The sequence below is a fragment of the Oncorhynchus clarkii genome, chromosome 31, assembly GCF_045791955.1.
Source record: "Oncorhynchus clarkii lewisi isolate Uvic-CL-2024 chromosome 31, UVic_Ocla_1.0, whole genome shotgun sequence".
In the NCBI taxonomy this organism is placed as follows: domain Eukaryota; kingdom Metazoa; phylum Chordata; class Actinopteri; order Salmoniformes; family Salmonidae; genus Oncorhynchus; species Oncorhynchus clarkii.
In genome coordinates this window covers 27625673-27641918 of record NC_092177.1, presented here as the reverse complement: position 1 = coordinate 27641918, position 16246 = coordinate 27625673, and the positions used below count along the sequence as shown (strand labels likewise).

The 16246-nt window shown below is 45.6% G+C and overlaps 1 protein-coding gene across 1 annotated transcript in view; it reads right to left on the bottom strand.

The window, feature by feature from the left end:
• Positions 1-273: 273 nt before the first annotated feature.
• The window catches only part of LOC139390623 (amyloid beta precursor protein binding family B member 2-like), a 58203-nt gene continuing 42230 nt past the window's right edge, over positions 274-16246 (bottom strand). The window contains exons 9-14 of the mRNA XM_071137873.1: positions 6874-6988; positions 5677-5752; positions 3065-3145; positions 2795-2910; positions 2396-2578; positions 274-1544 (exon numbers count right to left, since the gene is read on the bottom strand). Coding sequence (XP_070993974.1) covers positions 1371-1544; positions 2396-2578; positions 2795-2910; positions 3065-3145; positions 5677-5752; positions 6874-6988 — 745 coding nt within the window. The 3' untranslated portion in view covers positions 274-1370. The remainder of the gene's footprint in view (positions 1545-2395; positions 2579-2794; positions 2911-3064; positions 3146-5676; positions 5753-6873; positions 6989-16246) is intronic.

The following is a 16246-nucleotide window of genomic DNA, read 5'->3' as shown; positions in this document are numbered from 1 at the left end:
GAGCACATGAATGACAGTTTTTTCACATCTATATTTTTGGGGGATTGGATTGCATATTGCATTCACAGAGTTGAGAGAGGTGTCCCTGGGTCCAATAGGAGTCAGTCGTGTGTGTGTGTGTGTGTGTGTGTGTGTGTGTGTGTGTGTGTGTGTGTGTGTGTGTGTGTGTGTGTGTGTGTGTGTGTGTGTGTGTGTGTGTGTGTGTGTGTGTGTGTGTGTGTGTGTGTGTGTGTGTGTGTGTGTGTGTGTGTGTGTGTGTGTGTGTGTGTGTATAGTATAGATATACATATATATATAGATAGATAGTCTGGTGGGGTTGGGCTTTTGTGCAGAGCATCTATGTCCATATTGACACCCTCCTCAGTAACCTCTCTCCCCCATAACGATCTATCCATCTCCTCACATTCAGATTACAGACACATGCAGCACCATCACCACCCCATTCCTCCTCATCTCTAACATCCCCTCTCCAACCGGGGATACAATCATTACTTTACAATCAGAGGGGTAATTATAGTACAATCGCGCACCCCTCCTCAAATGAGACATTGGTTCAGTCTGTTTTGTGAGCCAGATGGAACTCCGAGCCAGGGAATGGAATACATTGGTTCCCATGTTCTGTTTACTTTTTGTCTATGTTATTACATCATGCCTGTATAGTCCATCACATGACATGTCTCTGTTGCAGTCTGGGGGTCAAAGGTTACTAGGTCGGGTAGAGCAGCTGGATGGTGCTGATTGGTCAGTGGCCTTGTCCGTGATGTTTGGCTTTCCCCATAAGCATGTCCCGTTTCCACGTCAATGAGACAGACGTCTTAAAGAGACGTGTGTGTCCCATTCTGGAATGCTACTGTTAGGCACTGTGATGGGAACAGGGTTGCTCTCACTGTGTCCAACAAGTAGAAAACAGGGAAGATAAAGGAGGTCAATGGACCTCCTGATGCAACTAAGCCAGCACTCAATGGGGATTGGTTCTTTTTCTCAGGCATGTCTAGTGTTATTCAGTAGTAGTCTAATACTCCATAGAGCTCAGTAGTTATAATACCCCACAAGACTGGGGTGATGCCAGGTGAAGACAGGAGTGGACTGGCTAAAGTGACACAGCAGAGTTCAAAGGTAAATGGAAAGTTCCAATGGAGACACAAATCACCAGCACCTCATCATGCTGAAGCTTTATTATTTTGAGCAGATGTCTCTATCCAGCCCCATTCGTCCTTTGGTCTGCCCAGTGGTAATAAGTTAACATGTATGTACATTGTTGGTTACCATGGCTGGTATTGGATAGGCGTGATTGTAGGTCGTAGTTGTGGCGATAGTGTGAGTGACAGAGCCAGAGGCTGGGGTTGGGGGTGTGGTCAGCGAGCTGTCCGTCATTGCTGGGGCAGTTCTGAGGATGGTTTCTTTGTTTTCAGAGTGTCTATGAGAGACTGGACTCCACGCTTGACGCTGGTAGTCACCCGGCGTGTCACCGAGTCGGGTGGCGGGGAGGAGGAGCTAGCTCTCTGGGAGGGCGGGCGGGCCACCAGACACTTCTGGTACCGCAGCTGAGGAAGAGGAGAGGAGGAAGAGAAGGAAAGTACATCAGAGTCTACCTCAACCACAACCCTTACCCTACCTTCATGTACAAATCCTGGTTCAACCCTAACAATTGCCAAAACCACATCCTAACCCTACCATCATGACCACATCCTGGTTTAACCCTGGCTGTCTGTCTGTCTATGGCCATAACCACAGTGTCTGTCCACATATGTAACCACAGTGTCAGTCCACATCCTGGTTTACGTCTGTCCACATCCTGGTCTACAATGTCTGTCTGTCTGTCTGTCTACGTCTGTCTACGTCTGTCTGTCTACGTCTGTCTGTCTACGTCTGTCTGTCTACGTCTGTCTGTCTATGTCTGTCTACGTCTGTCTGTCTGTCTGTCTACGTCTGTCTGTCTATGTCTGTCTGTCTACGTCTGTCTGTCTACGTCTGTCTGTCTACGTCTGTCTATGTCTGTCTACGTCTGTCTGTCTGCGTCTGTCTGTCTACGTCTGTCTACGTCTGTCTGTCTGCGTCTGTCTGTCTACGTCTGTCTACGTCTGTCTGTCTGCGTCTGTCTGTCTGCGTCTGTCTGTCTACGTCTGTCTGTCTACGTCTGTCTGTCTACGTCTGTCTATGTCTGTCTGTCTGCGTCTGTCTGTCTACGTCTGTCTACGTCTGTCTGTCTGCGTCTGTCTGTCTGCGTCTGTCTGTCTACGTCTGTCTACGTCTGTCTGTCTACGTCTGTCCGTCTGTCTACGTCTGTCTGTCTACGTCTGTCTGTCTACGCCTGTCTGTCTACGTCTGTCTGTCTACGTCTGTCTGTCTACGTCTGTCTACGTCTGTCTGTCTGTAGCTATGTGTGTGAGCTCACCACACAGGCTGCCTGGACAGCCTCAGACACGCTGCCAGCGTTGGGGTCACACCAGAACACGTGGCACTGGAAGTGCTGGTTCCCAGAGTCCATGACGAAGGCGAAAGTGTGGATGTCCTGGCCCACGCCCATGAAGGACAGGAAACGCACACGGCATTCCACCAGTATCTCCTCCTCTTCTTCCTGTCCAGGGGACCAATGGGGAAGGCAAGAGATGGGATTATTAGAGAACACTCAGATAGAAATGTAGATTGTTTTTGTCATGATGAGGGAGGAACCAACAGTCTCCGTCCATGTCGATCACAGGTGAATCTATTGGATAACAAATAAAACCCTGAATGGATGCTGTGGTATAGTCAGTAATAATCTGTAGTTAAGTGGAGAAAAGATGCTACGTGCCTTCTCCTTGATAACAGCCACAGTGGCGTCTGCTACACTCAGAGTAACAGGGGTCCAGTCCTCTTTCCCTGTGGAGGACACCAGGCTCTCTATAGCCCCATTGATGATGTCCATACCTGGAGAGAGAGAGAGAGAGACAGAGAGAGAGAGAGGTGAAACCTGAATTCGTTTTCTAACTTCAGTATGTGTACGGGAGTATGGATTATGTTTAACGGGACAGGTGCAGGTGATTAGGCACGGCTGTGTTAGTTGTTTCCTTACTTCTCTTACCTATGGGACGAGACACGGACGTCATCCCCAGGTAGTGCACATGGAACTTCTGCACCAGCTCAGTCTTTGGCATGGGAAACTCTGTGGGAGAATACACACATAAGACACCAAGGACGGACACACACACACACACACACACACACACACACACACACACACACACACACACACACACACACACACACACACACACACACACACACACACACACAGTACAAAGCACATCCAAGCAAAGATTCAGACAAACAAATGTCCAAACAGGCTTATTAGTCTAAAATGCAAAAATACAGATACTTGTGTGAAGACTGAAATATTTCAGATGCTGTTGCATCTAATTAAGCCATATGAAAAAAAAAACACACACACACAAGATGGCTATTCACACAAGTGGGCAGAACTTCAGAGGGACTGAAAAACAAATGTCTATCTACAGGCTGGCTAACACAGAGAAGAGGATAAGATGGTTTAAACACCAACACCCCAGGAAAATGACAGAACAGGAGTTAGCCAACTTCCTATTACACTCTGCCCGAGGGTCAGGAGAAACGAGGGATGGAATTAAAGGAGGGGAGAGATGGTGGAGTGATCTGGCAAGTGGAGTGCGCAGACAGTTTGGTCGTGCTAGCGAGTGAGCGATGTTCACCCAATGAGAGCTTTGATCTCTCAATAGGGGTTGCTGAGAGTCAGGGCTCGCTACGCAACACTAATTGGCTTTTAATGAGCTCAGCTGCTCCTGCGAGCTCAAAGCCAATGTAGGACTTTTATTCTATGCACAGAACAAAGGTGTTTCCACTGCAGTCAGCAGATCCTGCCTCAAAGCCAAGTTATGGGATGTGTTGTTTTTTGAAATCATCTATCATTAATTAACTTTGCATGAAAAGGAGGATGGATATGTGTTGCGGCGTAGTGGAGTGGAAAATGTGGAATAGCATTAACACCACGATGTGAGAAAGGTTTTGTCCTGTGTTATGAGACCTTGTACTGTTGTCAGCATAATTCAGGAAGTGAACACAGCACGGCTATCTTTTTCATTAACACGTGTTTGCAGTCCAGTTCTGGATTCATAAGGGGCATTTTTTTCATTTGCAGTGAAACACACATGAAATATAGAATGGGCGTTAAAAGGGTTACCTCGAGATTTTGGCAATGAGTTGCGTGTAGTTTGAAGGAAGTTGCTGACTAGCGCTAGCGCAATTGCTAAGTAGCGTTAGTGCAATGACTGGAAGTCTATGGGTATCTATGCTAGCAGATATAGTACATGACCAAAAGTATGTGGACTCCTGCTCGTCGAACATCTCATTCCAAAATCATGTGCATTAAATATGGAGTTGGTCACCCCTTTGCTGCTATAACAGCCTCCACTCTTCTGGGAAGGCTTTCCACTAGATGTTAGAACATTGCTGCAGGGACTTGCTTCCATTCGGCTACAAGAGCATTAAGTTGGGCACTGATGTTGGAGCGATTAGGACTGGTTCGCAGTCGGCGTTCCAATTCATCCCAAGGGTGTTCGATGGGTTTGAGGTCAGGGCTCTGTGCAGGCCAGTCAAGTTCTTCCACATTGATCTCGACAAACCCTTTCTGTATGAATCTCGCTTTGATGAACTGGGGCATTGGTGGACAACTGAGGCCCCGGTGCACAACTGAGGCCCCGGTGCACAACTGAACAAGAGAACAGGTACATTAGAGTGTCTAGTTTGAGAAACTCTAGTCTCAACTATGTAGATATTCCATTAAAATATCAGCCGTTTCCAGCTACAATAGTCATTGACAATATTAACACTGTCTACGCTGTATTTCTGATCAATTTAATGTTATTTTAATGGGCAAAAAAAGGCTTTTCTTTCAAAAACAAGGACATTTCTAAGTGACCCCAAACTTTTGAACGGTAGTGTATATAAAAAGACAATGCAGGAGTGGCTTCGGGACAAGTCTCTGAATGTCCTTGAGTGGCCCAGCCAGAGCTCGGACTTGAACCTGATCAAACATCTCTGGAGAGATCTGAAAATAGCTGTGCAGCATCGCTCCCCATCCAACCTGACAGAGGTTGAGAGGATCTGCAGAGAAGAATGGGAGAAACTCCCCAAATACAGGGGTGCCAAGCTTGTAGCGTCATACCCAAGAAGACTCAAGGCTGTAATCGCTGCCAAAGGTGCTTCAACAAAGTACAGAGTAAAGGATCTGAATACGTATGTAAATGTGTTATTTCCCATTTTTTTTTGTTTAAATTGGCAAAAATGTCTACAAACCTGTTGTTGCTTTGTCATTATGGCGTACTGTGTGTAGATTGATAAGGGAAAAAAATAGTTCATCCATTTTAGAATAAGGCGATAATGTAACAAAATGTGGATGTCATTGAAAATAATTCTAGCAGATACCCATAGACTTCCAGTCATTGCGCTAACACTAGTTAGAATTGGCATGTGAAACTACCTCTTACTCCCTTCATCCTGGACACAGAGACATACAAATAGTATCCACGAGTTCATTTGACTCTGCGGAAGTAGTTAAAGGGTCTAACAGCCAAAATCCTGAAGTATCCCTTTAACGCTCAACTCCAATTCCCTAAACAGATATCAGTACTACTGTATGTGTGTGGGTCACCAAACTCCTACCCTGGAGAGGAACATCGGAGCCTGTTTGGGATGAGCTGCCGGCAGCAGCTTTGGCACTCTTCCTCTCAGCCATGATCTGGAGAAGAGTGGAGGAGCGAGAGAGAGGGAAAAATAGGAGGAGGGAGAGTCAGAGACAGGGGAAGAGAGGGGTTAAAACAGGGGGGATGAAGGGGTAGAGTTAAAGAACCTTCAAAGTGTTTCAACTCCAAACTAAGAAGGACAAGTCATTACGTGTTCTTTGAACTAAAATGGAGAAATATTTCTAATAAATGTATCACTCCATGTTCTCTTCTCCATCTCTTCCTCCTTTCTTACTGATGTAGAGCAGCATCCCTCCTCAACAATAATGCAGAGGGCACTGCAATGTGGCGCACTCCCTGTTCGAGATAGTTGATTCATTGTAGGAGTCATTAATCAAAGTCTGCAACTCTCTGCTCACAGGGGAACACACACACACACGCTCAAATACACACACTCGTTGCACTGCACAACAGCAGAGTCCGAGGCCAGTAAGTTCCCCCTCTGCAGTAGGAACTGTGTTTAAATAGACAACGTGGAGTGAGACACTGATTTACTGACGCACACCCGCAAATTAGTCACTGTGTTTGGGGCCCGAATTGTTCTTTTAATTCTGTCTGGGACTGCTAAACCAACAAATGATTGATTAAGAGCTGAGAAACACTGAGAAAAGACGTGGTGACTCTTTTCAAAGTAGGTCACCATCTCTTGACCGAACTGTAGATCATCCTCGCCAGACTAATATTCTTCATTTTGTTGAGTCAAGTGCTCTTCTCAAGGTCATGTATGGTCTGAATCCTACAGACCCTGCCTGAGTTGTCAATGTCTGAAACAGTAGTCAGGGGATTGTTTTACAGTATGATAAAGGAGCAGGACATTCGGACTCAGTTACACACCTTCCAGGGCTAGCACCTCCCTAACCCTGAGAGGATTAACACCCCACATTAAAAACTGCCAACTGCCCTGGGACAGAGAGTGGTACTGCTACAGAGGGGTACACATACTGTAAGCAGGATCACAATGCTTCCTTCTATCTCTTCCACTTGAATAGGCAAACTCAACGTCAGTAACATTTCACAGTGAAGATAGACTTCTGTGAAAAGACAGGTCAAGTATGTGAGCGTGTACTGCGTGTCTGAGTCTACTTCGTCTCTGTCTGAAACGGCAGGCCCAACTCACCTTGGAACAGATTTCGTGGAGACTCGTTGCTATGGCTTCTGCAGGGGTATCACATCGAAACACATGACATTTCAACACCCGCGTGGTTTTGTCTCTCGCCACATAGGCAAAGTCCCTATAGGACGCACAGAAGATATCATATGACATGAATATCTACAGTATATAAAACGTACAGGTATGTATATAGCAGATAATTCAGTATATTTGACCATTGAGTCATTTTTTTGAAAGGCATGGGGCAGAATACAGAGGCTTCCACTAGTAGGAAATCTCTTCTCTGAATTAGTAAAAGGCCAATATATATATACCCTGACATGTAATGTATGGTTGAGCTATAAATAGAAGGTACTTTGTTCACTTGTGTTTCCATAGATGAGCGATGATGAGTGCTTCCTTATACTTAGTGCACAGTTATTATCATTCACTGCCTCAGGAAGATAACTGTCTTCTCTAGGGTGCGCGCACGCGCACGCATACACACACACACACACACACACACACACACACACACACACACACACACACACACACACACACACACACACACACACACACACACACACACACACACACACACACAGAGAGAAAATGCCATGCTGAGAACATCAGACAGTTGCCACATGCCAGAGAGAGAGGCAAGAGAGAGAGAGAGAGGCAGAGAGACAGAGAGAGAGAGAGGCAGAGAGAGAGAGAGAGGCAGAGAGAGAGAGAGAAAGAGGCAGAGAGAGAGAGAGAGAGAGGCAGAGAGAGAGACAGAGGCAGAGAGAGAGACAGAGAGAGAGGCAGAGAGAGAGAGAGGCAGAGAGAGAGGGGCAGAGAGAGAGGGGCATAGAGAGTGGGGCAGAGAGAGAGGGGCAGAGAGAGAGGCAGAGAGAGAGAGGGGCAGAGAGAGAGAGGCAGAGAGAGAGGCAGAGAGAGGTGGATGAGGATGAAATACAACACCTGTATACATACACCATCAACAGAGAATCATCAGAGTATAGAGCAGACAGGGAATCTGGAAAACCATGGACAGAAAAACAGAATGATAAAGGAAGAATGTCAGTTAAAGGAGAGGGGACTGGGGAGTGGAGCCATGCTGAGGGGCCATGCAGGGTAGCAGAGCAGAGCCACAGGTGCAGCTGTGACACACACACATACTCAGCGTTTATCACAGTGGTGCTTCTCTTGTTTATGAGTCCATTACCAGCCCTGTCTCCCTGCTTAATTGTGTGCTCACACACTTTGGGTCGATAATACTCTGCTCCTGGCCAGCGGAGAGAATGGAAGGGGGAGGTGTGTGTGTGTGTGTGTGTGTGTGTGTGTGTGTGTGTGTGTGTGTGTGTGTGTGTGTGTGTGTGTGTGTGTGTGTGTGTGTGTGTGTGTGTATTTAGGCATTATGTCTCACAAGCTGCAGGTAATTCATAATTCTGTTGCAGAGTACAGTGGCCTCAAGTCTACATGAGTTTAAAGTATTTTGAGAACAGAAACAGAGATACAGTATTGAGTTAAAAACAGCATGTGGTGACTGAGTGAGCGTCAGTCTGAGTACTCTATTCTGTCTAAAGAGAGGAGCTTACTCCCTGTCGGTCTGTCTGTCTGTCTGTCTGTCTGTCTGTCGTACAGTGTTCTACTGTATCTAAAGAGCAGGGCTATTCTCCCAGGCTGCCTGCCTGCCTGCCTGCCTGCCTGCCTGCCTGCCTGTCTGTCTGTCTAACTGTCTGTCTGTCTGTCTGTCTGTAGTACTGTGTTCTATCTAAAGAGAGGAGCCTCCTCCCAAGCTGTCTGTCTGTCTGTCTGTCTGTCTGTCTGTCTGTCTGTCTGTCTGTCTGTCTGTCTGCCTGTAGTACTGTGTTCTACTGTATCTAAAGAGCAGGGTTCAACTCCCAGGCTGCCTGTCTGTCTGTCTGTCTGTCTGTCTGTCTGTCTGTCTGTCTGTCTGTCAGTGTGTAGTAGTAGTACTGTTTTCTAAAGGAGCTAACTCCCAGTCTGTCTGTCTGTCTGTCTGTCGTACAGTGTTCTACTGTATCTAAAGAGCAGGGCTCATCTCCCAGGCTGCCTGTCTGTCTGTCTGTCTGTCTGTCTGTCTGTCTGTCTGTCTGTCTGTCTGTCTGTCTGTCTGTAGTACTGTGTTCTACTGTATCTAAAGAGCAGGGTTCAACTCCCAGGCTGCCTGTCTGTCTGTCTGCCTGTCTGTCAGTGTGTAGTAGTGGTACTGTGTTCTAAAGGAACTAACTCCCAGTCTGTCTGTCTGTCTGTCTGTCTGTCTGTCTGTCTGTCTGTCTGTCTGTCTGTCTGCCTGTCTGTCTGCCTGCCTGCCTGCCTGTCTGTCTGTCTGTCTGTCTGTCTGTCTGTCTGTCTGTCTGTCTGTCTGTCCTGTCTGTCTGTCTATCTAAAGAGCAGATCTAACTCCCAGGCTGTCTGTTGTCTGTCTGTCTGTCTGTCTGTCTGTCTGTCTGTCTGTCTGCCTGCTTGCCTGCCTGCCTGTCTGTCTGCCTGTCTGTCTGTCTGTCTGTCTGTCTATCTTAAGAGCAGATCTAACTCCCAGGCTGTCTGTTGTCTGTCTGTCTGTCTGTCTGTCTGTCTGTCTGTCTGTCTGTCTGTCTGTCTGTCTGTCTGTTTGTCTGTCTAAAGAGAAGATCTAACTCTAACTCTAACTCCCAGGTTGTCTATCTGTCACTCCCTAGGCAGCTGAAGAGGTGTGTGACTGCAGGTAAAATGGAGGACTTGACACAATGATTACATTGAAGATAGAAGGCAACACATGCAGCACACAAACCATTTACCTTTCTCTAGGTCCAGGGAAGCAAAGGGGAGGTAGGAGGGAGGTAGAGAGAGGGGGGAAGAGAGACAGAAGGAGAAAGAAAAAGAAAATGCAGATGAATACGGGAGAAAGACACTGTTAGTACATTGAATATTCAGGGGAGCAGTGTGACTCAGACTTAAGTCTATAGAAGTTGTATCACAGAGCATGCTCTTTGGCCCCAATCAGAAGGGGTCTCCATTCCCTGAGCAGTGTATGTGTATGTGTGGAAGCTTCAGCTCTGTCAGCCTCTGTGTACTTTTCATTTCAGCGACAGAGCTTAGCGTTCTGCTCCATTATGACACATCACACCTTTGCTGTTTGACATGCCAACATTCACACTACACCTATTGTATGTGCAACTGAATCACCTCTCTACCTCTCCACCTCTCCCTCTACTTTCCCCCCAGTTTTTTATCTTGTAACCTCCATCTATCCATTCCCACTTTAATCTCCCTTCATTACTCTACTTTCCACTTCTCTCTCCTACCCCTCCTCTCTCTCCTACCCCTCCTTGCTCTCCTACCCACTCTCTCTCTCCAATTTTCCACAGCAGCTAAGCTAAGAAGGAGAGGGAATGAGCAGTACCAGTTTGGCAGTCTCTCCTCCTCTCCTCATCACTGTTATATAAGAAACATAATATACTGTACTATACAGAGGAGAAGAGAGGGAGTCGGCTTTTCTTATTCAGGACAGAATGAGGGTTAATTCAAACATATCCTGGCTTTGATGATCCACTTCACTTATCAGTGACCAGAGACACAGAGAGAGAGAGAGCTAGGAGAGAGCTAGACAGTATTAATAGAGACCAGAGAGAGCTAGACAGTATTAATAGAGACCAGAGAGAGCTAGACAGTATTAGTAGACCAGAGAGAGCTAGACAGCATTAATAGAGACCAGAGAGAGCTAGGCAGTATTAGTAGACCAGAGAGAGCTAGGCAGTATTAGTAGAGACCAGAGAGAGCTAGGCAGTATTAGTAGAGACCAGAGAGAGCTAGGCAGTATTAGTAGACCAGAGAGAGCTAGGCAGTATTAGTAGAGACCAGAGAGAGCTAGACAATATTAGTAGACCAGAGAGAGCTAGACAGCATTAATAGAGACCAGAGAGAGCTAGACAGTATTAGTAGAGCCCAGGGAGAGCTAGACCGTATTAGTAGACCAGAGAGAGCTAGACAGTATTAGTAGAGCCCAGAGAGAGCTAGACAGTATTAGTAGAGACCAGAGAGAGCTAGACAGTATTAATAGAGACAAAAGAGAGCTAGACAGTATTAGTAGACCAGAGAGAGCTAGACAGCATTAATAGAGACCAGAGAGAGCTAGATAGTATTAGTAGACCAGAGAGAGCTAGGCAGTATTAGTAGACCAGAGAGAGCTAGGCAGTATTAGTAGAGACCAGAGAGAGCTAGGCAGTATTAGTAGAGACCAGAGAGAGCTAGGCAGTATTAGTAGGGACCAGCGAGCTAGACAGTATTAGTAGAGACCAGCGAGAGCTAGGCAGTATTAGTAGAGACCAGAGAGCTAGACAGTATTAGTAGAGACCAGCGAGAGCTAGGCAGTATTAGTAGAGACCAGAGAGAGCTAGACAGTATTAGTAGAGCCCAGAGAGAGCTAGACAGTATTAGTAGACCAGAGAGAGCTAGACAGCATTAATAGAGACCAGAGAGGGAGACAGTATTAGTAGAAACCAGAGAGCTAGACAGTATTAGCAGAGACCAGAGAGAGCTAGACAGTATTAGTAGAGACCAGGGAGGGAGACAGTATTAGTAGAGACCAGGGAGAGCTAGACCGTATTAGTAGACCAGAGAGAGCTAGACAGTATTAGTAGAGCCCAGAGAGAGCTAGACAGTATTAGTAGAGACCAGAGAGAGCTAGTCAGTATTAGTAGAGACCAGAGAGCTAGACAGTATTAGTAAAGACCAGAGAGAGCTCGGCAGTATTAGTAGAGACCAGAGAGAGCTAGATAGTATTAGTAGACCAGAGAGAGCTAGGCAGTATTAGTAGACCAGAGAGAGCTAGGCAGTATTAGTAGAGACCAGAGAGAGCTAGGCAGTATTAGTAGAGACCAGAGAGAGCTAGAAAGCATTAGTAGAGACCAGAGAGAGCTAGGCAGTATTAGTAGAGACCAGAGAGCTAGACAGTATTAGTAGAGACCAGCGAGAGCTAGGCAGTATTAGTAGAGACCAGAGAGCTAGACAGTATTAGTAGAGACCAGCAAGAGCTAGGCAGTATTAGTAGAGACCAGAGAGAGCTAGACAGTATTAGTAGAGCCCAGAGAGAGCTAGACAGTATTAGTAGACCAGAGAGAGCTAGACAGCATTAATAGAGACCAGAGAGGGAGACAGTATTAGTAGAAACCAGAGAGCTAGACAGTATTAGCAGAGACCAGAGAGAGCTAGACAGTATTAGTAGAGACCAGGGAGGGAGACAGTATTAGTAGAGACCAGGAAGAGCTAGACAGTATTAGCAGAGACCAGAGAGAGCTAGACAGTATTAGTAGAGACCAGAGAGGGAGACAGTATTAGTAGAGACCAGAGAGAGCTACAGTGTTAGTAGAGACCAGATAGAGCTAGACAGTATTAATAGAGACCAGAGAGGGAGACAGTATTAGTAGAGACCAGATAGAGCTACAGTGTTAGTAGAGACCAGAGAGAGCTAGACAGTATTAATAGACAGTATTAATACAGTCCAGAGAGAGCTAGACAGTATTAATACAGTCCAGAGAGAGCTAGACAGTATTAGTAGAGCCCAGAGAGAGCTAGACAGTATTAGTAGACCAGAGAGAGCTAGACAGTATTAATAGAGACCAGAGAGAGTTAGACAGTATTAATACAGTCCAGAGAGAGCTAGACAGTGTTAGTAGAAACCAGAGCTAGACACTATTAGTAGAAACCAGAGAGAGCTAGACAGTATTCGTGGTAACTAGAGAGATATACACTATTAGTAGAAACCAAAGAGCTAGACAGTATAAGTAGAAACCAGAGAGAGTTAGTGAGATAGGCAGCAGGGGAAACAGCTGCTCCCTGGTTCAAACAGGGGTGTACTGAGACATTACTACTGGTGTTTCTATCACATCTCCTCACAGCAGGTGGCCAATCCACACACACACACACACACACACACACACACACACACACACACACACACACACACACACACACACACACACACACACACACACACACACACACACACACACACACACACACACACACACACACACACACACACACACAAACCTCCATTTCATTTGGTAAAGTGTTGAGGCGACACAGTTGTGAAACCCCATTAAAGTTTACCGATACACCTGACTGAAGCACAATCATTTTACCGGTGTCACACCGATCCTATTTGAGTGAGATAACACCCTTCGGTTAGAGAGAGGGGTTTTATCCCTCCCCAGTCTGTCACTATCATTAAGGATCAGTTAACTGTGACCACCAGAGACACAGCAGAGATCAGAGAGAGAGAGAGAGAGAGAGAGAGAGAGACAGACAGACAGACAGGCAAGACAAAAATAATGGTGTTCCAAAAAAGGTCCAGTCGCCAGGACCACAAATACAAATTCCATCTAGACATCGTTGCCCTAGAGCACACAAAAAAGTATACATACCTCAGAGCCACAGGTAACTTCCACAAATCTGTGAATGAGCTGAGAGACAAGGCAAGAAGGGCCTTCTATGCCATCAAAAGGAACATAAAATTCCACATACCAATTAGGATCCTGCTAAAAATACTTGAATCAGTTATAGAACCCATTGCCTTTTATGGTTGTGAGATCTGGGGTCCTCTCACCAACCAAGAATACACTAAATAGGACAAACACCAAATTGAGACTCTGCATGCAGTATTCTGCAAAAATATCCTCCGTGTACAACGTAGAACACCAAATAATGCATGCAGAGCAGAATTAGCCCGATACCCGCTCATTTTCAAAATCCAGAAAAGAGCCGTTAAATTCTACAACCACCTAAAAGGAAGCGATTCACAAACCTTCCATAACAAAGCCATCACCTACAGAGAGATGAACCTGGAGAAGAGTCACCCAAAGCAAGCTGGTCCTGGGGCTCTGTTCACAAACACAAACAGACCTCACATAGCCCCAGGACAGCAACACAATTATACCCAAAAATAATTAATTTGACACATTCAAAATAATTAATACAAAAAACTGAGCAAACTAGAATGCTATTTGGCCCTAAACAGAGAGTACACAGCAGTAGAATAGCCAACCACTGTGACTGACCCAAACTTAAGGAAAGCGTTGACTATGTACAGACTCAGTGAGCATAGACCTGGCTCTCAAGAGAAGACAGGCTATGTGAACTGTTGGATTCGGGGTAAACTTTGAACATTGATATACTAGAGATATGATAGATCAGAAGCATAGTATTTAAAGGAGTGTAAGAGACTGGTTTTTACATCAGAAGTTAATGGTTCTCTGTAGAAGACAGATGGCTTTGGAATGTGTTGGGTGGACGGGAGGAAGTCACAGGATTGCTATAGGGGAAGAGGATGGACATCTGTGGATTAGGCGAAGGAGGGGTTGAGGTCAGACAGATCCCCTGAAGGGAGAAAGTATGGTTTATTATCCTGTTACCCTCCTCCTGTGGAACCATAAGATGTAAGGACTGGAGAGAAGGAAGAGTGCCTGAAGTGGAGAACATATACTTGTGGTGGTGGAAATGTATTTGTCTAAATGTATTTGTCTGAATTACAGCTGTATCGACCCTGTGTGAAGAATTCAACTTGGTTAAGCTTCTCTAGTGTCCGTGAGTTATTTACTCTGAAAAAGTAGAACCTAACAGAACACTGCACACAAAACGAGGTGGAAACTGAGCTGCACTTCCTAACCTCCTGCCAAATGTATGACCATATTAGAGACACATCAATTATTTCCCTCAGATTACACAGATCCACAACGAACTTGAAAACAAACCCAATTTTGATAAACTCCCATATCTACTGGGTGAAATACCACAGTGTTCCATCACAGCAGCAAGATTAGGGCAACCAGTGAAGAACAAACATAATTGTAAATACAACCCATATTTGCACATCACTACAACACTGTATGTAGAAATAATATGACATTTAAAATGCCTTCATTCTTTTGGAACTTCTGTGAGTGTAATGTTTACTGTTCATTTGAATTGTGCATATTATCTACTTCACTGGCTTTGGCAACGTTAACATATGTTTCCCATGCCTATTAAGCCCTTAAATTGAATTGAATTGAGAGGCATTCAGGTATTGGAGGTCTCACTGAGCTCCCCTGCTGCTTTAATGATTAGGGCTGGGCTGTAGGAACCAGGGAGGAACCAGGGGGGTAGGAGGGAGAGGAGTGGAGGCCCTGGGGGGAATGGAGGCTCTGAGGCAAGGAGAAGGAGAGAGGTCCCCTGAGGTAGGAAGGAGTGGTATGACTGGAGAAGAGTGGGAGGGTTTGGGGGAAGTTGGGGTGAATGGCAAGGGGTAAGAGTAGGAGTTAGTAGGATGTGGTGATTAGGATGGAGGGAAGGGTGGAGAGGTGAAGGTGGAATGAACTGAGGAGACGAGGAGGTAGTCAACGGTTATAATTGTGACTGTAACTCCCTAACCTGTTGTAACTTTGGCTGACTGTAGTTTCTCTACTGCTCCCTAATCCCTGGTATTATTCAAAAGAGCCTGTCTGTCCTCTCCACCATCTGTCACACATGCACACACACACACACACACACACACACACACACACACACACACACACACACACACACACACACACACACACACACACACACACACACACACACACACACACACCGCACCATTACACACACGTCACACAGACTGCAATTATCAAACAGCTTTGCAGACCGTATGCAAAAGTGCCAGCCCCTATGCAAATGTTGTTACAAATGCTAATAATTTATGTAAATGACTGAAGAAGTGTTCTGAATGTGACACAGTCATGTACACAAAGGTGTGAGGGTCAGAGGGGTGAGGAGAGTTAGTGTATAGACACCTGCTTTGAATCTGGTTTGACTCTGGTTCGACTCTGGTTCAATCTGATTTGATTCAGGTTAAGCCCAGTTTCACATTTATTCAGGTTGAGTCCAGTTTCACACCAACTATGGTCAGGTTTTAGTGAATTGACGAACACTGGAGTCTAGCAACAAGAGTGAATTAATCATTGGTCACTAAATTAGTTATTTAACCCTTTTAACACAGTCCCTATCATGTCCTTTATCGTCAGAATAAAGAGACTACTTAACCACTGTGGAGATAGGACTGAGTGGGTGGAAGTATATTTTCCCTCCTACAATCATCAAAGTCCCAACACTGTGTGTCTCCCCACAAACTGGAATACCACACTGCATTCTGATGACGTGTTCTCCAATCCCCAAGTACGGCTCCTGTTGATTTATTCTATCAACAATTAGAATATATTACAGCTAATGGAGGGACCGGCTCATTGGAGAGCACTGCCCTCTACAATATATTTTCCACTGATAAAGCATATAATTGACAATATAAAAAGAATACTAAACCACTGCTAGGCACTATACATATTATATTATGGCAGAAGTTCAGGAAACCAGTATGTGTTGTGTATGT